Raw genomic sequence first — 20,874 nt, 5'->3', positions numbered from 1 at the left:
TTCCTTTTTAAGCTGTGGAATTTGAAAGAATGAAAAATAGCTTTCATGATTGAAAAGGCTGGAGAGTTTATGATACTGTGTAGGCATTTAGGAAGTTTCCGATTGGGCACTTGCAGACGAGATTCCTTGCAGTGCCTGTAAATTAATGTAATACAATACAACACAAAAGCACAGAGTAACTTTCATTGAGAACACCAAGATCTTCAGAGAGAATTCCTATAGAAACTAATGGGAAACAGGTGCCTCCATACTGATCTTAGCACACAACAGTCCTCTGGTTTGGCTTCCTCTGAGGAATCTCAGTCTTAAACATAGGTATTACAAATCCTTTTCTTGGTGAAGAAGTTTTAGGCAAAGGTCTCTGTTTTCCTTATAAGAGAAGTGGTATATCTGCCACTAAACACAGAAGATGATGAATAGATGCTCAACAAAGGTCAGAAAAGAGCTACAGATGAATCCTGTCACTTTTCACCCTTGTATTGCAATGCTTTATGAAGAGCCTAGGAAACAGAAGTTTTTAAGAGACAGTGGTATTTGTAAAAGAAAATCCTAAGATCCGCAATTAGAAATTTCTCTTTTTAAAGGACACAAAGCCGATAATACTATAAAATGCAATGCTGGTGTATTTCCCTCCCAAAAAATTCATAAAGTAGGTATCTTTATATGTTGTCCTTCTTTTCTTGTTCCTTTGCTTTTTTTTGGAAGCAACGGCAAACTGATCATCCGCATGTCAGAACAGGGCAAACACCCCCCCAAAGTCTTGTTCAAAAAACTTACAAACACTACTGCATGCCCCAGGATAAAAGCAAGCCTGAAAGCTGCCAACATTTCAATATTTGCTTTACTTGTTTAGGCTGACAGTGAGACCAATCAAGGAGACAGATTTATGTTACATTTATTTCTCCAGTGCTTTTAAATTTGTGCTTGCTTGAAGGGGCACAGGACTGAGGAATTTCAGCAGACAAAATCTACTTGCCAGCAGGATAATATTTTTTTTAATTTCTAAGGTCACTGTATTTTATCTTAGTGTTCATACTTACTTAATATCTTTTTTTTTAATATCGTTTCATGTAATGTTTAAAATATTCACAATGAAAAACAGACTGCATATTGAGAGCTCTTAAGCACACAAGATCCAAAGCATAGGATCTTTTGATACACAACCGTCTATAATTACTTGGGTGGTTTATTTTACATTGTGTTTATTGGTGATCAATCCCATCACCAGTGAAAAGTCTCTTAAACTAATTAAGGATAAAGCATTAGATGCTATATTCGATTAGTTTAAACTTATATAAGCTTAGAGTATAACTTCAGAGAGTGAGATAGCTTTGGTGTTTTATTTGTTTGTTTGTTTTAAATTGGAGACTGAAAACTGTCAGAACAATGAATATTTAACAGTATTTCTTGATTATGATTTGACCCTGACACAGCACGTGATAGCCTGTGAAAATTCAAATTCAACAAGAAATGGGTTTTACCTGTGAAGATTCAATACAATACAAACACAAAAAAAGTTTAGAACTTTGGGTGGAAATTTTTCCATTACATGTGCATTTAAAAAATAATAATATAGAATTGTTATACAGTTTTTCATTCTTCCTAAAATAATTTGGGAAAAATATCCTAAAAATTAATTAATAAAATAGATTTTGGGAAACAATGAAGAACATAATTTAAATGTAATTATAAGACATTGATATTTATATAATGACAAGCTATAAATTTCCTTACAAAAAGGTGGTAATTAGAAATGGTTTTACCTTTTATAACTGTAACTTGAGATGACCTTCAGTGGTTGTTGTATCAGTTTGTTAAGTTGATTGCACATTGGTTTGTAATTGATTTCTAAGTATTGATCTTTTCAAAATATAAAAGTTCCTAAATAAATTGATCTTTACTAAGGAATAAGAACAAACCAGTCAGAAAATTGTGCTATTAAGTGCAACTATTTAGTCCAAAATTGCCCTTCTTAGGTAAATACTCTTTCATTAACTGAAGAGCAAAACTTTCACTAGTCATCATTTTGCTTCTATCAAAGTAAATTTATCAGTAGCCAAATATCAAGAAGATGAAATTGCCAATTTATTTAAAATGCGAGAAATATATTGGTAAGCAACAGAATTCCATCCTAAAATTTTGCCATGAACATATTTTTAACTTTACATTACAATGTACTAAGCCATTTTTTGTCAGAGTTACCCAATAACAAAATAAATAATGACTGCTGTCTTTCTTTCTTTCTTATACAGAATTAGCAATATAATCCTGGTTTGGTATTAATCACTATTGTTTCAACTGTATGTGCCATTAATTCACCTTAATGTGCTGCAACCAGTCAATACTTAGTCTGTAAACTCATTTGTTTTTTGGCTCTACATGGCAAAAATGATTGTCTTAAAATAGCTCTTTTTATCAAGGTGAAGAACTGTTTGGATAAACTCTATGGCAAAGCTTTCAGAGGATGTATTAATCTTACTCATGCTAATATCATGCTCTTCAAACCATTTAACATGTGTTTTTCTGATATTCTGAAATACATTTTCAAATAATACTACAGAAGCCTGAAATTGCTTTTGTGATGTATAAGAGACTTTTACTCAGTGAATACCTACAGATCTCTCACTTTGTAAAACATGGTAGTTCACACACTGAACACTTTGCAAAGGTTAAGTCACTCAATATTCGGTAATTACTATGAACTGTCAACACGTTGCAATATGAATGACATATTTTTTAAAGAATCACTCAGATTTTGTCTGTTAATCTTTGTTGCTATTCCAGAATGTGGACTTTCCCTGCAGTTTGCTGTGTTGTGTGACTTGAGCCACTATTCACACTCATTTTTACATGAGCAAACTCTGGAAATCATCTCTCCCAGACACTTCATTCTTGCTACTGCCTTCCTCTCCTAGCCTGATTGCACTGGCAGATTTGCATGCACCACATAAACCTTATAAGCATTTCCGTTTTTCACCTTATATGATGGTTCTCACCTCACTGAACTTCCTTGGCATTTACTGTGAGCTTGCTGCATTCCTGTGTTCTGTCCTCCTGCTGGTGAGGAGGCCTGGAAGTGAGAGGCTGCCCTGCGACTGCAGCACTTGGGCTGGGGGCGGTAGGGGCTGCTAGAGCTGTCTGTTCTCCCAACCCTGCTCTGCCCCTGGGCCGCTGCAGGCCACACAGGGGCCAAAGATTCACAGAGGTGCTGAGTAGCAAGTCTGCAGTTACAGCCCTGCCTTCCCAATATCCTGTAAACTGGTGTCCTGAAGAGATCAAGACCTGTATTTACTTGTTATCCTTTGCACGTGGAATGACCAGCAGTAGCTGCCTGGTATGTATCAGAGGCTAGACTTGAAAAGATAAACTACAGGGATCTCCTACTTGCCTAGAAAATGAGCCTTTTATAAGGACTGTGGCTGCCTAATGATGGTCTGTCCTCATGGGCCACTTCATTAGGGCTCTCATTCTCTTGGATGTACAGGATGCTCCTTGTACAATCTCTCTACTGTAGAGGTAATGCCCAGCTGTTTAGAGGTAATAATCATTCTCTGACAGAGTTGCTGGGTAGGAATATTGCCATGAAAACATATTCACACAAGAGCCAGCATTCAAAATTATATTTGTATCTCATCAGTTACAATGCAAACTATAGTCATAGTAGTTTTAGAAAAACGCCACAGCCATTAGGGACACAGACTCTGTAGGCTTATTTCATGTTAGAATGAGAGTGAATGACGATAGCAAGATGGATCAAGTAACTTCCTTTGGAAATATGCCATATGTATCAGAATGACTAAGTAAGGGAACAAAAGTGAGTAGACTGAGCCTGCAACTAAACAGATGGACACCAAACCAGATGTAATTGGATTTGCTTCCCCTAAGCAGATTCATAAACTAAAACTCTCCTTGCTCCTCTGAGAGATCAGCTTCAGATGACCAAGGGGAAATATGCTTAGCATTGGATTTGGCCAGCGTTTGTGGCAGCTCAAGCACTAATGAGGACCAACTGTGAAAAAGTAACCATCAGAACTGCCTGTCCATTTACTTTCTCCCAGTAATGCCAAGTGCATTACTTAAGCCCCCTGTAGGCCAGCTCACACTTTGGATGAACCAGGACCATATTTTAGTTCAATTATCTTTCCCGTCCTTTTCCCATTTCCTTGCATAAATTAATCATGATTCAACTGCATCTGGCCCACTGCTAAAGGGTATTAGCTGGCAGGAATACTCTGGCAACCAGCTAACTTGATATGGTTCCTTCAGGTGTACCGAAGAAGAAAAAAAAGCAAAAACCTCTTCTTTCCCTGGGGAGTGACACAATATATAATGTTTTTTTTTCCCATAGTAAATCTACCAAAGCACCTATATCCCAAAGCCATGCTTTGCTACCTGACTCTTTATAAAGGATGGCAGAGCAGTTGAAAGAAAGCATCCAGGCAGGTCCAGGAGGAGAGGAGTGAGCTATGACTGTACACGACTGAAATACTGTTTTGCATTCCACAAGGAATTACCAGTACATTGGTAAAATTTTCTGCCTAAATCCTAACAGAGTTGTGCCACTGTGAAATGCTTTCTGCAGCTGCTCTCAGGTTGTGCCTGGGAGGAAGAGCTGTGGGAAACCTGCAGATCTTGGGGTTCACAGGGCATGCACTCACAGCATTTGCTGTGCCAGTATTCACATTCCATCTACCCCCCATAAACAAAAAAGCAAAAGTAAGCTTTCTGCTTTACAGAGAGAGAATGTTAAAAAGATCTAAGATATAAAAATGGGGATAGGTGTAAGTCTTTACTTTCTTAGAGATTTGCTAATTGGCATCAAATTGTAATAGCCATTCTTATTAGTCTTCTGAAGTTGAATTCCTAATTACTTTTTGCATCTACATGATTACTAGCAAGAAAAATGGTTAAATACTAAAGGGTTACATCAGAAAGAGCAGCAAGATGCATTTGAATCCAACTGTTTGTATTTTAATCTTATCATTTTTATAAACTTCATATACGTGAAACTAATGGTAATAATAATAATGCACTTCTTAGATTTATGTTGAAAAGTCAGACATGATAATAAAGCCTCACAAGTCAAAACACAAAGAAAAAAAAAAAAGACAAAAGACATTACATTTGAAGTAAACAGCAGACTGCCTTATAATAATTTCTTCCATAGCCTGTCTTACTTCCACTTTCTGTAATTAAATGTGGTGTCTGACAGCATGTGTTCTGAGAGTGTAAGCAGAGATCACACAGCTCCCAGAAGTAACTTATAAATAATGAAATAATCACCCATTCAGATACAAACACTAAAGAGATGGATCAACTTTTTCTGCTACATCTTGCATAAAAAGTTCCTTTTGAGTGCCACATCATCAATGTGCAATACTTAAAGCAGAAAATTATCATGCCTCTTTTGTTCCAGTGAGCATACCAAAACATTCACTTTGCATTAAACAATGCACTGCAGAAACACAGAGACCAAATCATATCCCCTAGACATTAGCCTTCAAGACACTCATTCTCTCTGTACTTGCAGAATAGCACACAATGAGGCAAACATAGCCTGGGTTTCACTCCATTGGGTTCAGTGTTACTACATGAAGAATTAATTTATTCAAATACATCTTAGTCATTATACAAGCACTTTTAATGAGTTGTGGGTGAACACTGGCTTACCCTCTGCGTTTTTTTGGGCTAAGGGACTCTCTGCTTTCCAAAATATAAAATTATCTTATTTTTCTTGGTTCAAGACTGGCCTGATTAATAGAGAAAGAGCTCTCAGGATACTTCTCAGATTGCCAGTTGTTCAGAGGAAGTGATGCTCAAAAAAAATAACAGCCTCATAGTCCCATAGATAACATCTTGATTTTACCCTTACACTATATATGGGGGAAAAGGTGTAGAGGGACTAAACAGATGTTATTCCAGAGTGCACTAAGCATTCAATGAAGGGAAGGTGATGCTGTGATCTCCATCTTCTCGCGAAGCTGGGAATTACAGCAGTTCTAATTCAGTGACAATTGAAAGCATAATAACCATTTTATGATCATAGCTTCCCAACACCTCTCTCTTTGATTTGTATATTTAATAGGACTCCAGAAGATATATGCAGTCACTAAAGATAATGTTATAAACAACTTACAGACAGAATTTTTGTGGTTGCTGTCTTTGCTGGGCAACATCTTGACTCCCCTTGATTTCAGTTCAATTGCTTTTTTCACTGAGAAAACAAAGAAACAAAAAGAAGATAATTCATTATTAAACCTTGTAGAAAGGACATATAGCAGCCAAATCATACATTACAATAATACAAAGCTACACAGGAATCCTACAAGCAGATTGAAATAACTTCAGTTTCTGTGATAATCCAAATACATTTTTACAAAAAATACAACCATTTATCATGTTTCAGAAGATATCCTTTTTAAACTGGCATTATCAGGATTTGCAATATTTTGAATTCAAGTTTCCTTAGGGTCAAAGAAAAGAAAAACCTGTCCTAATTACATGCATGGGTTTCCTATGTTTGCCACTGCATATGGCAAAATCTTAAATATTTTTAAAACTAATTTGTTACATGAAATGTACAGTACATTATATATACATATCTGAGGACCACAAGCTTTAAATGCAATATCCATATCTGCTCTTATTTGATTCACTTTTTAGTAGCAAACATGTTTTTAGTTCAGTTTCCTAAGGAGATTACGGTTATAGGATCACAGTATGTTACATCCTTTGGCTCCCCTAACCCCTTTTGAATCTACATGGCAATTTCAACTGAATTAGAAAGAGAAAGAGAGTAAGAACTCTCAAAGGGACAAAGTTTTGTGAGAGAGAACTGATGCATCAGAGGTTTAATATCTGTTTTCTCTGTTTAGCCAGCTGAATGGCTGATAAACTCCCAGCCTATCCCTACTAAGTAGTTAGGGCACCATAGGAGGGATCAGGAGCAAAGTAGGAAGAGACATGAGAAGAAACTAGTGCAGTTATACATTAAGGAACACATGGGATAGAATGTTAATTGCAATGGTAGGAGAATAGGGTAAAAATATAGGACATATTCACAGGAAATTCATTAGTTCGGTGGCTTGGGAACAACTTGATCAACTGAAAATGAAATCAGATATAGAAAATCATTGTGAAACAAGCCTGGACAATCCAAAACTATTGTGCAAAACCCAACAGCAATAGCAAAATAGCTAGTGACTGATTTTGTGTATCAGAATGCTAACGACAACATCATGATACATGTCAGTAACAAAAAAATTACAAAAAGCAGTAATCCTTTCCCAATTCATATTAAATACTTTTTTTTCTAGAGCTTACAGTGGTTAATGATGTTTAAATGCAGCCATTTATTCTAGATACAAACAGAAACAAAAAATCAACTCGAACATTTTTAATATGGCAGTAATTTGTACATCTTACTATATAAATATATAAATTAATACCACAGATTATCAGTTATAGTTTTTGTCAATGTATGGGATACATTTTATGATTACTACACTATACACTGATCTGTATGCAAATATTTCTAAGAAGTGAAGTGGCAGGAACAGCAAGTTAATATGTCTTTAAATACCACATTAAAAATCATGATTTCATTGTATTTGTTTCTATATTGGACTTTTGCTGCTTTTGCAACCTCAGAGTGAAGCAGGCTTTTCTTAAGTGGTGAAATTGCACAAGCACTGCAGAAAGTACTTTTTGTGCTATGTACGTTGCAAGTGCAGACATTTATGTCTAAACCTGGAAAACAGGTGTTCAAATGATGAAAGATGATTGAAACACAATTGTAGCTGCATTGGATGAAATGGATTTGATAGCAGTGTGGTGTTTTCTTTTCTTCTAGGACAGGAACACATTATACAGAGACATCAATGCAGACAACAAGGCTAATATCCCCAAGGGCGTCTGGAAGGGTAAACCTCATGGGTATGGTTTTCTTAGGATTACTTTCTAGACTTAGGTACTAAAATTTCCAAGAAGTGCCACCTTATGTTCTGTTTTCTTAGGCTACATAGCCAGTCTGTTAAAATTATTCCATATTTAATGGGAAATGAAAAGCACAGCTCTTGTAATGAAGATTTGGGATATTGTCTGGAGTTGTGGTGCCTCCACCAGCATGAATTTCATAATTTATTAATATCTGTGCCATGTAAAACATGCGAGCAGTTCTTGGAGGATTCAAAACCCACATTGCTTACATTCTTGGATGAGTGGTAAAACCATTGAGTTATTACACAGCCGACAGAGAAAAGAACTATACTCTCCTCCTCCTCTTTGTCCTGTGACCCTATTTTAGGGTGAAAGTGGCAATCACTCAAATTCCTTGTGGGAGTTCACTCTTGAAGGTATTTCTTAGACATACTTGAAGCATGCTTCTTGGCAATGGGGAAAAATGATACCCATCAGCTTTAGTCTGAAATACAGTGGACATAAATTGAAACAAGAGAGGTTCTGTCTTGATATATGAAAAGCTTTTTCACTATTAGGACAGTCAAGCATTGAAAGAGGTCCTGCAGTTTCCATCCTTGGAGATTTTTCACATGTCAAGAAAAAGGCATTCTGTATCTCTCTGAAAGAACATTAGATAGGGGATTCACAATACTTAAGATCAGTCATCTAAAATGTATGTTTTATGAAGAGAAATAGATACCTCAAGGGGGAAATTCATCCCCTTCTAAGATAGGCACAATGAATCATCCTCTGGAGATGCCTTTTCCTCTCTATAAAATATAACAGGGACATATACCACTCGCTCAAGCTAGATTCCTACATTTTAGACAGTAACATTAGGTGACATGAGCTTTTATGTCTGGAGAACTTTAACAGCCAAATGTAGATATCTGTGAGACATAGGGATCCATGAGGTTAAATGGGATAGTTTGAGACATAAATACCAAACTTCTGCCTCTATTATACTTGCGTGTGCAAGTTTTTTCATGTGGCCTGCATAGTATTTTCTTCTGTTTTTTAAAAGAATTAAGCAGGCATAGTCTTTAAAATACAAACTGTTCAACCTCTGAAAGAGAATTAGAGACCACTGAACACTGTGGTTCAAGTGAACCAGTTCAACCTCTTCTGTAACATAAAAGAAACACTCTAAATTGCACTTTTTGTACTATTTAAATCCCATTTGAATACCTTTTCTGAGATGCTTCTTTTCTACTTCCTGATTGCTCTTTCATTAACAAGGTTTTCCTGATTTCAAAGATGATTTGCCATTTAATAGCACAAAAAGAGGAATGGGTTTATGTTAATAATGTCAGATATGAACAGCACTTTCCACCTTTTAAGTGATTATTTTTTTTAAATTTGCATAGCTTTCTGCTGTCTTCACTTAAATATTCAGTTAAGCTAACTGAATTAACTCACTTCATCTTTTCTGTTAATCATAACTTCAAAACTCTTTTGGAGATGAGATACCCATTCAGGAGGAGGGCAGAGCTGAGCACTGAAAGTCCAAAACAATCTTATCAGCCTACTGGAAAGCAGTGGTTGTATTCCTTAACTTTTTGCTACAGCTAAATTAAACTCAGCCATGAAAAGACTATATGCCTGGCATTATTTGAATGGATCATGAAAGTTAAAGTAAAATTTTCAAGTTGTAAAGCTCCATTCAAACCGATTCTATGAAGCTCTTAGTTTCTAATATAATTGATCCTGTGTCAAGAAAATACATTTTACCCCAAGCACAATTACCTTGCAAAAAAGATTATGACAATTTAGCAGAAATATAGTTTTAAGAAAAGATCAGAGCCACAGAATCACTGAATGGTCGAGGTTGTAAGGGACCTCTTGTCCAACCCACTTGCTCAAGCAGGGCCACCTAGAGCCGGTTGCCCAGGATGAACCAATGAGTAAAATTTCAATGGTTGGTAACAATCAGGAGGGTAACAAAATAAAAGTAGCAATGAGACATTAGAAGGACAGTCCCTATGTCTTTTGAGGATATTAGAAAACCATTACCTTCAGTCCGACAAATTCCTGTGTGTTTATATATATATATATATATATAAATATATAAAATAGACATATACTGCATTCAGATTTGTTGTTTGTGAAAAAGTACTTCCAAAAAATTAGTATGCAATGTTTTAAAAATCTTAATAGGTTACTTTAGAGTAATAATAATCTATATCTGTATCTGAATAAAGGTGGTTTGATACTTTCAAGACCTGCTGCCATTCTGCCATTGAAAATGTTGTCCTAGAAAGGTAATTCTCCTATGCATTTTCCTTGCCCCAAGGCATTTGAAGTATAAAGTATAACTGGCAAATTGTCTGTGTTCACTTAAGTGAAGAGATGAAAATAAACAGAACATTAAATATTTGAAACATTTGTACATATTTGGGTAAGCAAGATGTAATATTGTTGAGAAAGTTCAGATAAACGATTTTAGGCAAAATGTTCACAAATAACTAAGCTCAGATAAATTTCAGTAAGAAGTTTTATATACAGACTGCGGTCTGGAGAACTTCAAAAAGACCTTTCATGATCCATTGACAAGGTAATGAAAAGACAAGGGCTAATGAATGAAGTTAACAAGAGTAAGGCCTCAAACTAATAAAAGGAAGTGTTTTTTTCATACAAGAAATAGTAGACATGTGAAAGTCCAAGCCAAAAGACACTGGAAAATGTGGATGCAAGAAGTCTGCAATCTGCTTCAGGACCTGGCTGGAGACAGGCATGGAGTTAGATAGCACCCTTTATGAATGTTCATTACTATTCTTACACTTCTCTAAGTCTATTTTTGTGGGTTGAAGAATGAGGTGAAAATTCATTCAGCGGGTAAACCTCATCTCTTTGGTACAAAGGAATGACTCTTCTTCCTCTTCACATTACTTTAGCAGACTATGATCTGTACTATGATACCTTTAGACATTGTTATAATCATAGTAAATATGCCTCTATTGCGCATGGAAGATGACCTTCTTTCGGAAGCTCATCCTGTTCTTGTAGACAAGATAGCTGTTTGTGGCCTTGATGAGCACTACCTCTCTGGGCAGAAGCTTCAGGACTTCCTACAGAACATGACTATTACTCACAGTTTGAAATTGTCCTCTAGTCTTGAAGCTGGAGAACCCCTGGGGATGAACTTTCATGCTGACTTTATACTCCAAGACACATCATGTACTTGCCATGGTACTACTACCTCTCAGCACAGCTTCATGCTTCTGCAAGCTATCAGCCTGGATAGTCAGACAATCCCCAGTTCCATGTAGACTGGGTACTTCTGTTCTGATTTTCAGATCTTCCTTGAAACAACAGGGTTATAAGACACTCGTTTTATATTCAAATCAAATTCACATAAATATTAGATTTCATATTAGTTTTGTTAGATTACTTAATTAGAACAGGAGTAGTGTAAGATTTTGTTTTTCATTCAGTAAGATTATAGTTTTGTTCTAAGATTTGTAATGCATGTTTAGTTATTTGCACCTCACTCAGGATATTTGATTGTGGTTGTCAGATTCTGATTTCAGTTATACCTGTACATATCTGGTGGAATAGATCTATTCTACACAATGTTTATATGCCTAGTCCAAATTTATTATGAAAAATTATTGTTATCTAAAATCACCTATGATTTAATATTTTGGGTTTTTTTTTCTTTTTAAATTACTATATAGCCTATTGTAAGCATTATAATGTTTTCTTAGCTCAAAGAATACTCATTGAATATTCGATCTTTTAAAATTAATAAATTGCAAAGAGTTGCCTTAATGAAATTTTCTTTCTTGCTTTTTTAATCAGCTATATAATGGTATATCAGAAATACTGCAACAAGAGGAGAAAATTACATTTTTTTCTAAATACTGTTTCAGTGAGTCCTTTAATACAGTGAGACTTAAAGAACTCAGTGAACTTTTATCATTAGGGAGAAGATTTAGAGGAGCATTGCTCAAAATGAACTGTGATGTCTTATGACTTTAAAAATCTATTAATCAGCATATTTTCATTAAGGCTGAATCATACCTAAATATACATAGTCATCTTTGCCACCTTCTTTGTCTCAGAGAACTGGAAATATAAAAATGTTTGTAAAAGTCACATATTTCTAGTGTGAATTTTTAGAAATAATGCACCTGAAGTGCACCTTAAAAATGTTAAAAGACTCTTGAATTTCTTGTTTTTGAAGGTGAAAACAGTCATTGGTAATACCAACTTTATTTTCTAGAGCCATGAGGCACTTCAGTATATTATGCTTTCTCTACATTCCTACCTCTCTATAATTGAAAAGGAAAATTTTCTCCATCTTATTCTACTTATATTCATTTCTAAGAGAGAGTAACTCACAAAAGAATTGCTCTACTGCTGTTACTATTGTAAAAGCATATTATACACAGCAGTTCATTACATCAGGGATGATGTCCTACAATTCATACAACAAGGAATGTTTTAAAAAGATTTTTATTTTCCACAGTTTTGTTTCCCTGGATGGTTCTTTGAAAACTGCCCTTCCAACCTCAGGTATGCTCCAAGTTGCTCAAGAAAATGAAATGTGAAGGTTTGCTTTTTCATGATAGTTTTAAACAGTGTTTTTAACAATTACACATGACTAAATACAAGCATGAAGCATTTAGTCTTTCAAATATTCTCTGCACATGTATAGTTTTTAAATACATATATTTCACAGGTGCAAATAACTGTACGAAGTACAAAGTAATAGAGAATCAAGCTTTGTGTATATAAGCAATTCTGGAAGCACCACCCGAACAATTAACAGCTATTAACCAAAACAGCTATATACAAATTTTTAACCCTGGCAAAATCAGTATCTTTCCAAAAGTAAACCTGGTAATTTAAATCTTGATCTCTGATGACTCTTTCATTTTAATACTTCACAAGTCAATTTGATTACGTGGTTTAAGCATTATACAACATTTTGGAGCAAAGATAGTTCATCTGGGTTTTTTGTTTGATTTAAAGAAGATAAAACAGACTTTTTTTTTTTTTTAACAAACCCTACATGCACTTTGAAAACAGTGACAACCTATCTGAAATCAACACAAAGCACTGTCAGAATTCTCAAGAAAATTCAATGTATTTACAATTTTTTTCTGACACTGGAAGGTGCTCTTGAATGAACTACTGATTATAAAAAAGAGGAACTTGCAAGCTAACAATTTTTTTTTAACATATGCACGTTCTTCAAGTATAATTTCAAGGGAAGAAATCCAATTTTCTGTGAATTCTATTAATATATTATGAAGTACTTCTTACTGTGGGTTATTATGTTCTTGTATTCTATGGAGCAATTAATTCTTATTTCAAGTTACATTTGAAAATACACTAAGAGAGGCCCTGTAGAGTGTTGGCAGCTCTGTGTCCTCTAAGATGTAGGAGAGAGTTTCAGTTTTCTCAGAGAATGTTTCCTGCTGGGACTATAAGGGAAAACTTTCTAATATGTTTGTCTTTCCTTCCATCATTGTACAAGCTTGTGCTAACTCAAAGAAAATACTAAGTAGAGATTAAAAAAACACCTAAAATTAAAAAAAAAAAGTTTAAAGAAAAGTATAATAAACAGTTACATGTACTTCCTACACATCCACAAATTACCACTCAGATGTAAAACTAACTGGAAAAAAAAAAAAACAAACTCAAATTTTCCAAAGAAATTTCTCTAAATAAGGTAAAACTCACTTAGATTGTTGACCTCCTTGAAGAATTTACTTTCCTTCTCCGATAGTAATTAACTAATAATTAATACTAATTACACAGATAATTTGAAGGTAGGAGGCAATCATCTTTGAGACCGAGGTTCTCCCACTCTGAAGTTTGGGTTTTTTTTAGTTTTCATTTTGTTTTGTTTTGTTTTAAATTGTATTCCTCCTATCTGATATGCAAGGTTTTGGAGAGAACTTGTAATTTGGGGTTGAAGATGAATTTCAAATTATCTGTATTAAAATATGAAAAGTCTGTATCTATTTGTCATAGACTTTCAGGGTGGCTATGAATTTCAAGTAAAAGGGGTCTCTTTTTAGTATTGCTTGACTTATCATGAATGAGGCAAAAGCTGTACAAATGCAAGGTAGCAGGTAGTGTTTGGCATCAGGAATTTGTGTAATTTTGCTTAGGGGAGACTGGACAGAAATTATTAAGAGGAAAAACATAGAAAAGTGAACTGAAAGTGAAGATGGTATGAAGCACAATAATTGTCCATTTGTAGGGCATAACTGAGGAATAATTTAATCTAGAGAGGGTTTTGAGGAGTTATGATACACTTTAAACATAAAAAGGGAACTGCCTTCTGCAGTTCCAGTAGGGCTACAACAAGAACTTACAGTCTTTATCTGTAGCAAGGGAGACTTCGGTTACACAAGAAAAAAGCTTTTTAACAGTAAGAGTGATGAAGCCCTGGAACAAACTGCCCAGAGAAGCTGTGGAATCTTAGCCATTAAAAGTTTTAAAGAACATGTTAAATTAAGGTCTGAAAACAACAGTCAAATATACCTGGCTCCTCTTTGATATGGAGTTAGTTTATCAAGATCCTTTTTAAACCAATTTTCTATTATTTCATAGTAGTTAATCCATAAGCAGAAGTCATTTGCCTGAGAAACAATAAGTGGCTAAGACCCTGGTGGCATTTTCTAGGATTTCTAGCATAGGAAATTGATTTATTACACCCACATTTAACTGCATGTATGCAAACAGGTAAATGGTGTGCAGTACACAAGTCATATCAAAGCTAGATAAGATACTAGAAGCACAGTTCAGTTAACATAGTATTATGCTTGATCTAATTTACCCTCATTTAGATCTAATATAGTTATACCTTGAGAATACCTGTATGTGATTCCATAACAAGAAAGCTAACACTTGCTGTTTGTTCCTAGCATGTTCTTTGTAACAGTCCTTGTGTATGTCTTGTGCTCATAACATTTTTTTCCCCAATTGCCCAAATACATGAGTATATTGCCAGTTTTTCTTCTGGCATGAAATAACCTGCAAGGCCTTGAATACTGGCTACCACTCAAAGCTAAAATATTCTGACATCATCTGCTGGTACTTCCTCAAGCTGCTTCTGCTGCCGCTCTGCTGAGTTCAGCTCTTGGCTGCCTTTCACTGCAGATTTTTCCCAAGTACAGATATTTGAAGGTGAAGAGGAACAGAATTTTGCCCAGTACCTGGTGATCACAAGCAGGGACTTTTTTCTCCAGCCTTAAGCCCAGTGTCACTATAAGGAATGTGTTTGAACAGTTCTCTGTTTTTGCTACAGTACAGGAAAAAATTTAATATTTTCAGTATTTTGTATGTTGAGAGAGAGTGGAAGAGAAGTGGTTATCGACTATGAAGATTGACATTTAGCTTTAGATATTTTGCAGAGTTCAATAAGAAATAGTGAAGTATTTGCAATAGCATTCATAGCATTATTTTTTAAGGGAATTAGAAAATTTATCTCAGTACAGTGCAGAATTCATCAATTTCCTTTTGTTTTAGTTTCATTGCTCTGATTTTCTTCATGTTGAGTACTCTTGTTTTGAAAAAAAAAGTATGTTCTTAATTCAGATTGCAGAGTCCAATCAAGTGCCCTGTTTGCTTTGCCCTAGTGCCTCAGTCTTTCTAGGTTCTCTTCCAAAGACACAGGGAGTACTACCATTTTTTGGCCCTGGAAGAAATTATCTACAATTCCATGTTTGGCAGCATCAGTATACTCTCTGGCTTCTGCTTATAGATCAAACATTTCTTTCTTATCACTCAAAGTCATGTGGGCCCAGTAAACAGATCATTAACTATCTCTAGGTTTTCTTCTGCTTTGCTATGGCCTGTTGTAGCATGAATTCTTTCTAGAAGTTTAGTATCTATGAGAATAAGAAAAAACAACCATTCTCGATCTTACCATTCACTTTAGTTATGAAGGGAATTCTATAATAAATTCCTTGATAAAACAAGGCCTCAGACTCAATAACCTAGGAGAATCCTTGCAAATTTTGCTTCTCAGCTTCTCAGCTACCCAATTCTTGACTTTCACAGAAGCATCATAATTTTCCATAGGATCTCTAGTTTAAACCAACTCACCGCAATAATTCAAACCTCTGCTGTTTCTGTATTCCCTGCTGTGCTGGTTTTGGCTGGGACAGAGTTAATTTTCTTCATAGTAGCTAGTATGAGGCTATGTTTTGGATTTGTGCTGGAAACAGTGTTGATAATACCGAGATGTTTTAGCTATTGCTGAGCAGCGCTTACACAGAGTCAAGGCCTTTTCTGCTTCTCACACCACCCCACCAGCGAGTAGGCTGGGGGTGCACAAGAAGTTGGGAGGGAACACAGCTGGGACAGCTGACCCCAACTGACCAAAGGGCTATTCCATACCACATAACTTCATGCTCAGTATATAAAGCTGGGGGAAGAGAAGGAAGGGGGGGCATTCGGAGTGATGGCATTTTGCCTTTGCAAGTAACTGTCACGTGTGATGGAGCCCTGCTTTCCTGGAGTTTCTGAACACCTGCCTGCCCATGGGAAGTAGTGAATGAATTCCTTGTTTTGCTTTGCTTGAGTGCGTGGCTTTTGCTTTATCTATTAAACTGCCTTTACCTCAACCCATGAGTTTTCTCACTTTTACTTTTCTGATTCTCTCCCCCATCCCACCAGGTGGGAGTGAGCGAGTGGCTGTGTGGGGCTTAGTTGCTGGCTGGGGTTAAACCACGACACCTGCCTGAAGAGTATTCTGTCTAATACACTATCCCAGTGTTTCTCTTACTAACAGCTTTCAAAATCTTCCCTACTAATCAGTATTATAACTCCAGAGAGCTTCACAGCAGGCATAGATGTTCCTACTATATGGCTACCTGTAAAAGCTGTAGGTTCATGATCAGTTGGCTTCCTTTTTCCATCAATCTAGCAAAGTACTGTCTGTCATTATCAGATCTTCCAGCTGCTCCCTGTGCTGGAAATCTCTGCATGCAGTGCTAGTGAACAAATGGTACATCCCCAAGATAAACTGGTGTCACAATAGATTTTTACACAAATCTTTCTCATTCTATGTGTATAAGCTGACATAGGATCTGCAAGTTTAAAAAGAAGCACAGCCATCTGTTTTCCATTAACCTTCTGCACATCACTTAGCTGGCCACTTGTCCTGATGGACTGCCCTAGCTCTTTTGTGCTGTCAATATATGATATATCATAATAAAAGGAGTTCAGCAGGCATCAAGTCTTTAATGTCTGCAGATGTCCTCCACAGTTCTGGAAAACAGTATCAACACAGTTTGCACAATGAATATATACTATCACAGAACACATTGAGTAGTAGTACGTAGGGATTGTCTCTAAAAAATAAATCATAAAACAAGATCCGCTCAGTTCCTTGTTTGAATGCCACTTTAAATACAGTCTTTCAACTATAGTGTCAAATACTGATTTATGGTTCTTCTCCATTAATATCCTCCATAGTGCCACTCAGTGGGATGATCAAAATGTTAATCAGAAAATCCTAATCTGAAGTCAATATTTGACCATCTTTTCAGGTTTTGCAGAGGAATGAAACCTGTAGTTTGGACTGAAAATATCTCTAAAACACAGCTCTTACACTGATCATTTGACTGTTATCCATCACACAGGTGAACTTGGATGGAATTCAATGGCAGAAAATGAAGAAACTGCAACTGTGGTAATACTGACATCCCACTATTTGATGTCTGTAATTTCTTCCCATGCGAAAACTGACCATGTGAATGCTTTCAGTTTGTGCCAAATATAAAATAATGAGTCTAACTGATTTTGTGATTGCATGTAAGTTATGCATGTCTCCTTGAAACCTGTACTTTAATTTGCATATCTCCATCACTCATGCATATACTCTTATTTTAAAATCTTACGTCCACATTCTGCTGTTCTTCTGTATTGTTTCTAGCTGTTTAGAGACTAGTGAAACCTACACTTTCTTCAACATTTTCCAAATGCATATTTTTGCATTGGAATATATGAAGTTCATTGAAGATGCATCAGTTTCATTACATCAGAACAGCATAGAAAACAACTGCCTTAGAAGCTCGGTAGCCCTGGGAGAGTGGTGCCTTTGAACAAGGGCTGTGGAAGACCTGGCACTGAGTGACTGTAACACAATTCTTGACAGAGAGTAGCTACCAAGCCTGGGCGAATGTTCCTTGCTTTGCAAGTACTTCAACATGCAATTTAAATGTCATCTTTTATTTTGCAGATAATTTGGGGGAAAACAGTAACGTATAAAAATGTGTACCAAGATGATACACTTCTTTTCAACCACAAATATAGTATTTTGAATAGTTTTAGTGAGGACAACACCATGCCACACAACAGCCAAAGAATGAACAGCTGCTACTAGATCAGCATCTGCTTAGTGCTGACATCATGAAGCAGCTATGCCTGAGTCTTCTTAGCAACACAGAAACTTTACTAGACACTCAAGAAATAAGTATTACCTGATTGGAACTAAATACAGGCTTCCACCTTTAATGAGTTCTTTCTTGTTTCTTCTCACAATGCCCAAGAATCAAGGGTTCATAACAATATGCTCCTACATGGTGGCTCAGCAACAAGACTTTTTAATAGAATGCCCTTGTGTTAAGAAAAATCTGTATGTAATCTGAGTCTTTGTCAAATGTCTCACTCTGTTAGCACTGAGAAATTCTACCTAAAGTTTGGACTGAGGGTCTTGAGGACAGAGCTTTATCCTAGGGTCCAATTCTTCTATACTCTTGGTAAATGTAGTTCTTCTAGATACATATATTTTCTTTTTGTCATTCTAAATCAACCTTTGGGCTTTGCTTTAAATTATGAGAAAAATAAATATTTTTTTGAAACCAAAACAGACAAGATAGCCAATCTCTCTGAAGAATGCATGTTGCCTTTATGAAATGGCAGTTTAACAATAAATCCAAAGATTATTTCTGATGTCAAACACTGAAAAAGAAAAAGCTTCAAGGCTCTGAAAATGGGAGGCACAGAGACAGTTTTATCTTAAGGATGTACTGAACTCAACATATATGCCAAACTACTTTGTTTACAAATTTTAAAGAGACATTAAGGTGGGGTGGGGTTGCTCTCGTCTCCCAGGTAGCAAGCAACAGGACAAGAGGAAATGGCCAAGTTGTGCCAAGGGAGATTTAGATTAGATATTAGGAAAAATTTCTTCATGGAGAGAGTGCTTAGGCATTGGAACGGACTGCCCAAGGAAGTGGTGCAATCACAGTCCCTAGACATGTTCAAAAAATGTGTGGATGAGGTGCTTCGGGACATGGTTTAGAGGTGGACGAGGCAGTTAGGTTAACAGTTGGACTCCATAATCTCAGAGGTCTTGTCCAACCTTAATGATTCTATGATTCTATGATTACAGGAGCAGCTATTTTAAGCTGCTAGCTCTTAGAGGATGTACATGCCACATTCATGAAGAAACAGTCTGAATGTTTTCTCCTGCTCTTTCCTTATCACATGGTATAGAGTAATATTAAGTTAATAAAGGATATCTTATAATTTTAGTACAGGGACAAAAGTACACCTGCAAAAAAATCAAAGCTTTTTTCAGAGAGGCTAAATATATCTTCAATGCGTGGGAAGATAAGATGTCAAATATTGGTTTCATTAACATAGTTTTTATTGGAATAAAATTCTCCTTTTTGATCAAACAACCTAAATCTAGAAATGAGAAAATACAGGCCAGTGATTAATGGTGTTGAGTATTTTATATTCTCAGGTTCCAATGTAAGATACATTAAGGGCCTCAAGTTTTGAGACAGACTGAAAATCAGACCGGAAAAGGATGGTTTAAGTTAATTTCCAAAAAGGGAGCTATTCACAATCAACAGTCTCATATGAAGCTTAGGCCAAAAGAATCTTACTTTTAATAGAAGAAAGATTTATTCCTTTCTACTTCATAAACAAACATTCTCTGAGAACTTATCTCATTATATACTTGTACAGATTTTACCACGTAGCTTAATAAGTGTCCTTGAAATGTAAATCAATTATACTAAACAAAAGTTCTGGGAAAATAGTTTAATACAGTCTTTCTCAAATCTAAACAAGTCAAAATAAAAGACTTTCAAAATAAATGACTTTCCGATACTATAATGACTGTACTGATAGGATGTGGGGAAATCTGCAATTACGTTATCAAAGTCAGGAAGAAACACACAATGTGAAAGAACAAAAACCAAGGGAATAAAAAAGATAAATGAACAAGTGTAGTCTACCTACAGCAACCATGACGGGTGTACTAATACAGTTAAGAAAATTTATTTATGCCCCTAAGGTACGTCATGTAGTTTAACACGACTTAGCTAATTAATTTCCTAAGTGTTCATGATTTTTTTTTTTTTAGAAAAAATAGCAGTAGGAGAAAAATAAACACATGGGAAAAAAAGTTAAACATAGTTTTAGCTGTAGGTCCAGTACTAGCTAGTCCGATATTTTAAGATAACTAAAATCACTGAAGTGGTCACTGAAGTTTCAAATACCACCAACTCACAATAAAAATGCAGTAATGCGAAAATTACTTCCAGTGAGAGATTTAAAGATCTCCGCCTCCTTAGTTTATCTAGGAGACTGAGAGGTGACTCGGTGCTTCAAAAAGGGGAATTATAAGGTTAACAAAAAGCTTTTTACTCTGTTGAGGGAAAACTTCACACCGTTACTGGACACAGAAAGATCAAACCAGACTAATGCAATTGAGAAGACAGGACTACATATTTAACAGTAGTCATGTTAACCACAGAAAATAATGGTCAAGAGAGATGGTGGATTATCTACTTGCTGATTTTTTCATATCAAGACTGGATTACTTTCTTGATAATAAAATTTGACAAAATACAAATTATTGTCTTAGTATTATTTAATGGGAAATTATATTCAGCATCACTTAAGAATAAGTTTCTTCTGGCTTTTTGATTT

General features: G+C 35.7%; 1 protein-coding gene across 2 annotated transcripts in view; it reads right to left on the bottom strand.

Annotated features, from left to right (window-relative positions):
- Positions 1-20,874, bottom strand: part of CSMD1 (CUB and Sushi multiple domains 1) — a 1,270,279-nt gene that overhangs the window by 474,180 nt on the left and 775,225 nt on the right. For both annotated transcript variants that reach the window (XM_087775441.1, XM_087775442.1), the window contains exon 7: positions 6,137-6,214. In XM_087775441.1, coding sequence (XP_087631567.1) covers positions 6,137-6,214 — 78 coding nt within the window. The remainder of the gene's footprint in view (positions 1-6,136; positions 6,215-20,874) is intronic.

The sequence above is a fragment of the Nipponia nippon genome, unplaced genomic scaffold (assembly GCF_047370975.1).
Source record: "Nipponia nippon isolate SJK-2023a ecotype South Korea unplaced genomic scaffold, ASM4737097v1 scaffold_4, whole genome shotgun sequence".
Taxonomy (NCBI): domain Eukaryota; kingdom Metazoa; phylum Chordata; class Aves; order Pelecaniformes; family Threskiornithidae; genus Nipponia; species Nipponia nippon.
The sequence above is the reverse complement of the archived record's forward strand: the minus strand, read 5'-3'. Positions and strand labels throughout refer to the sequence as shown.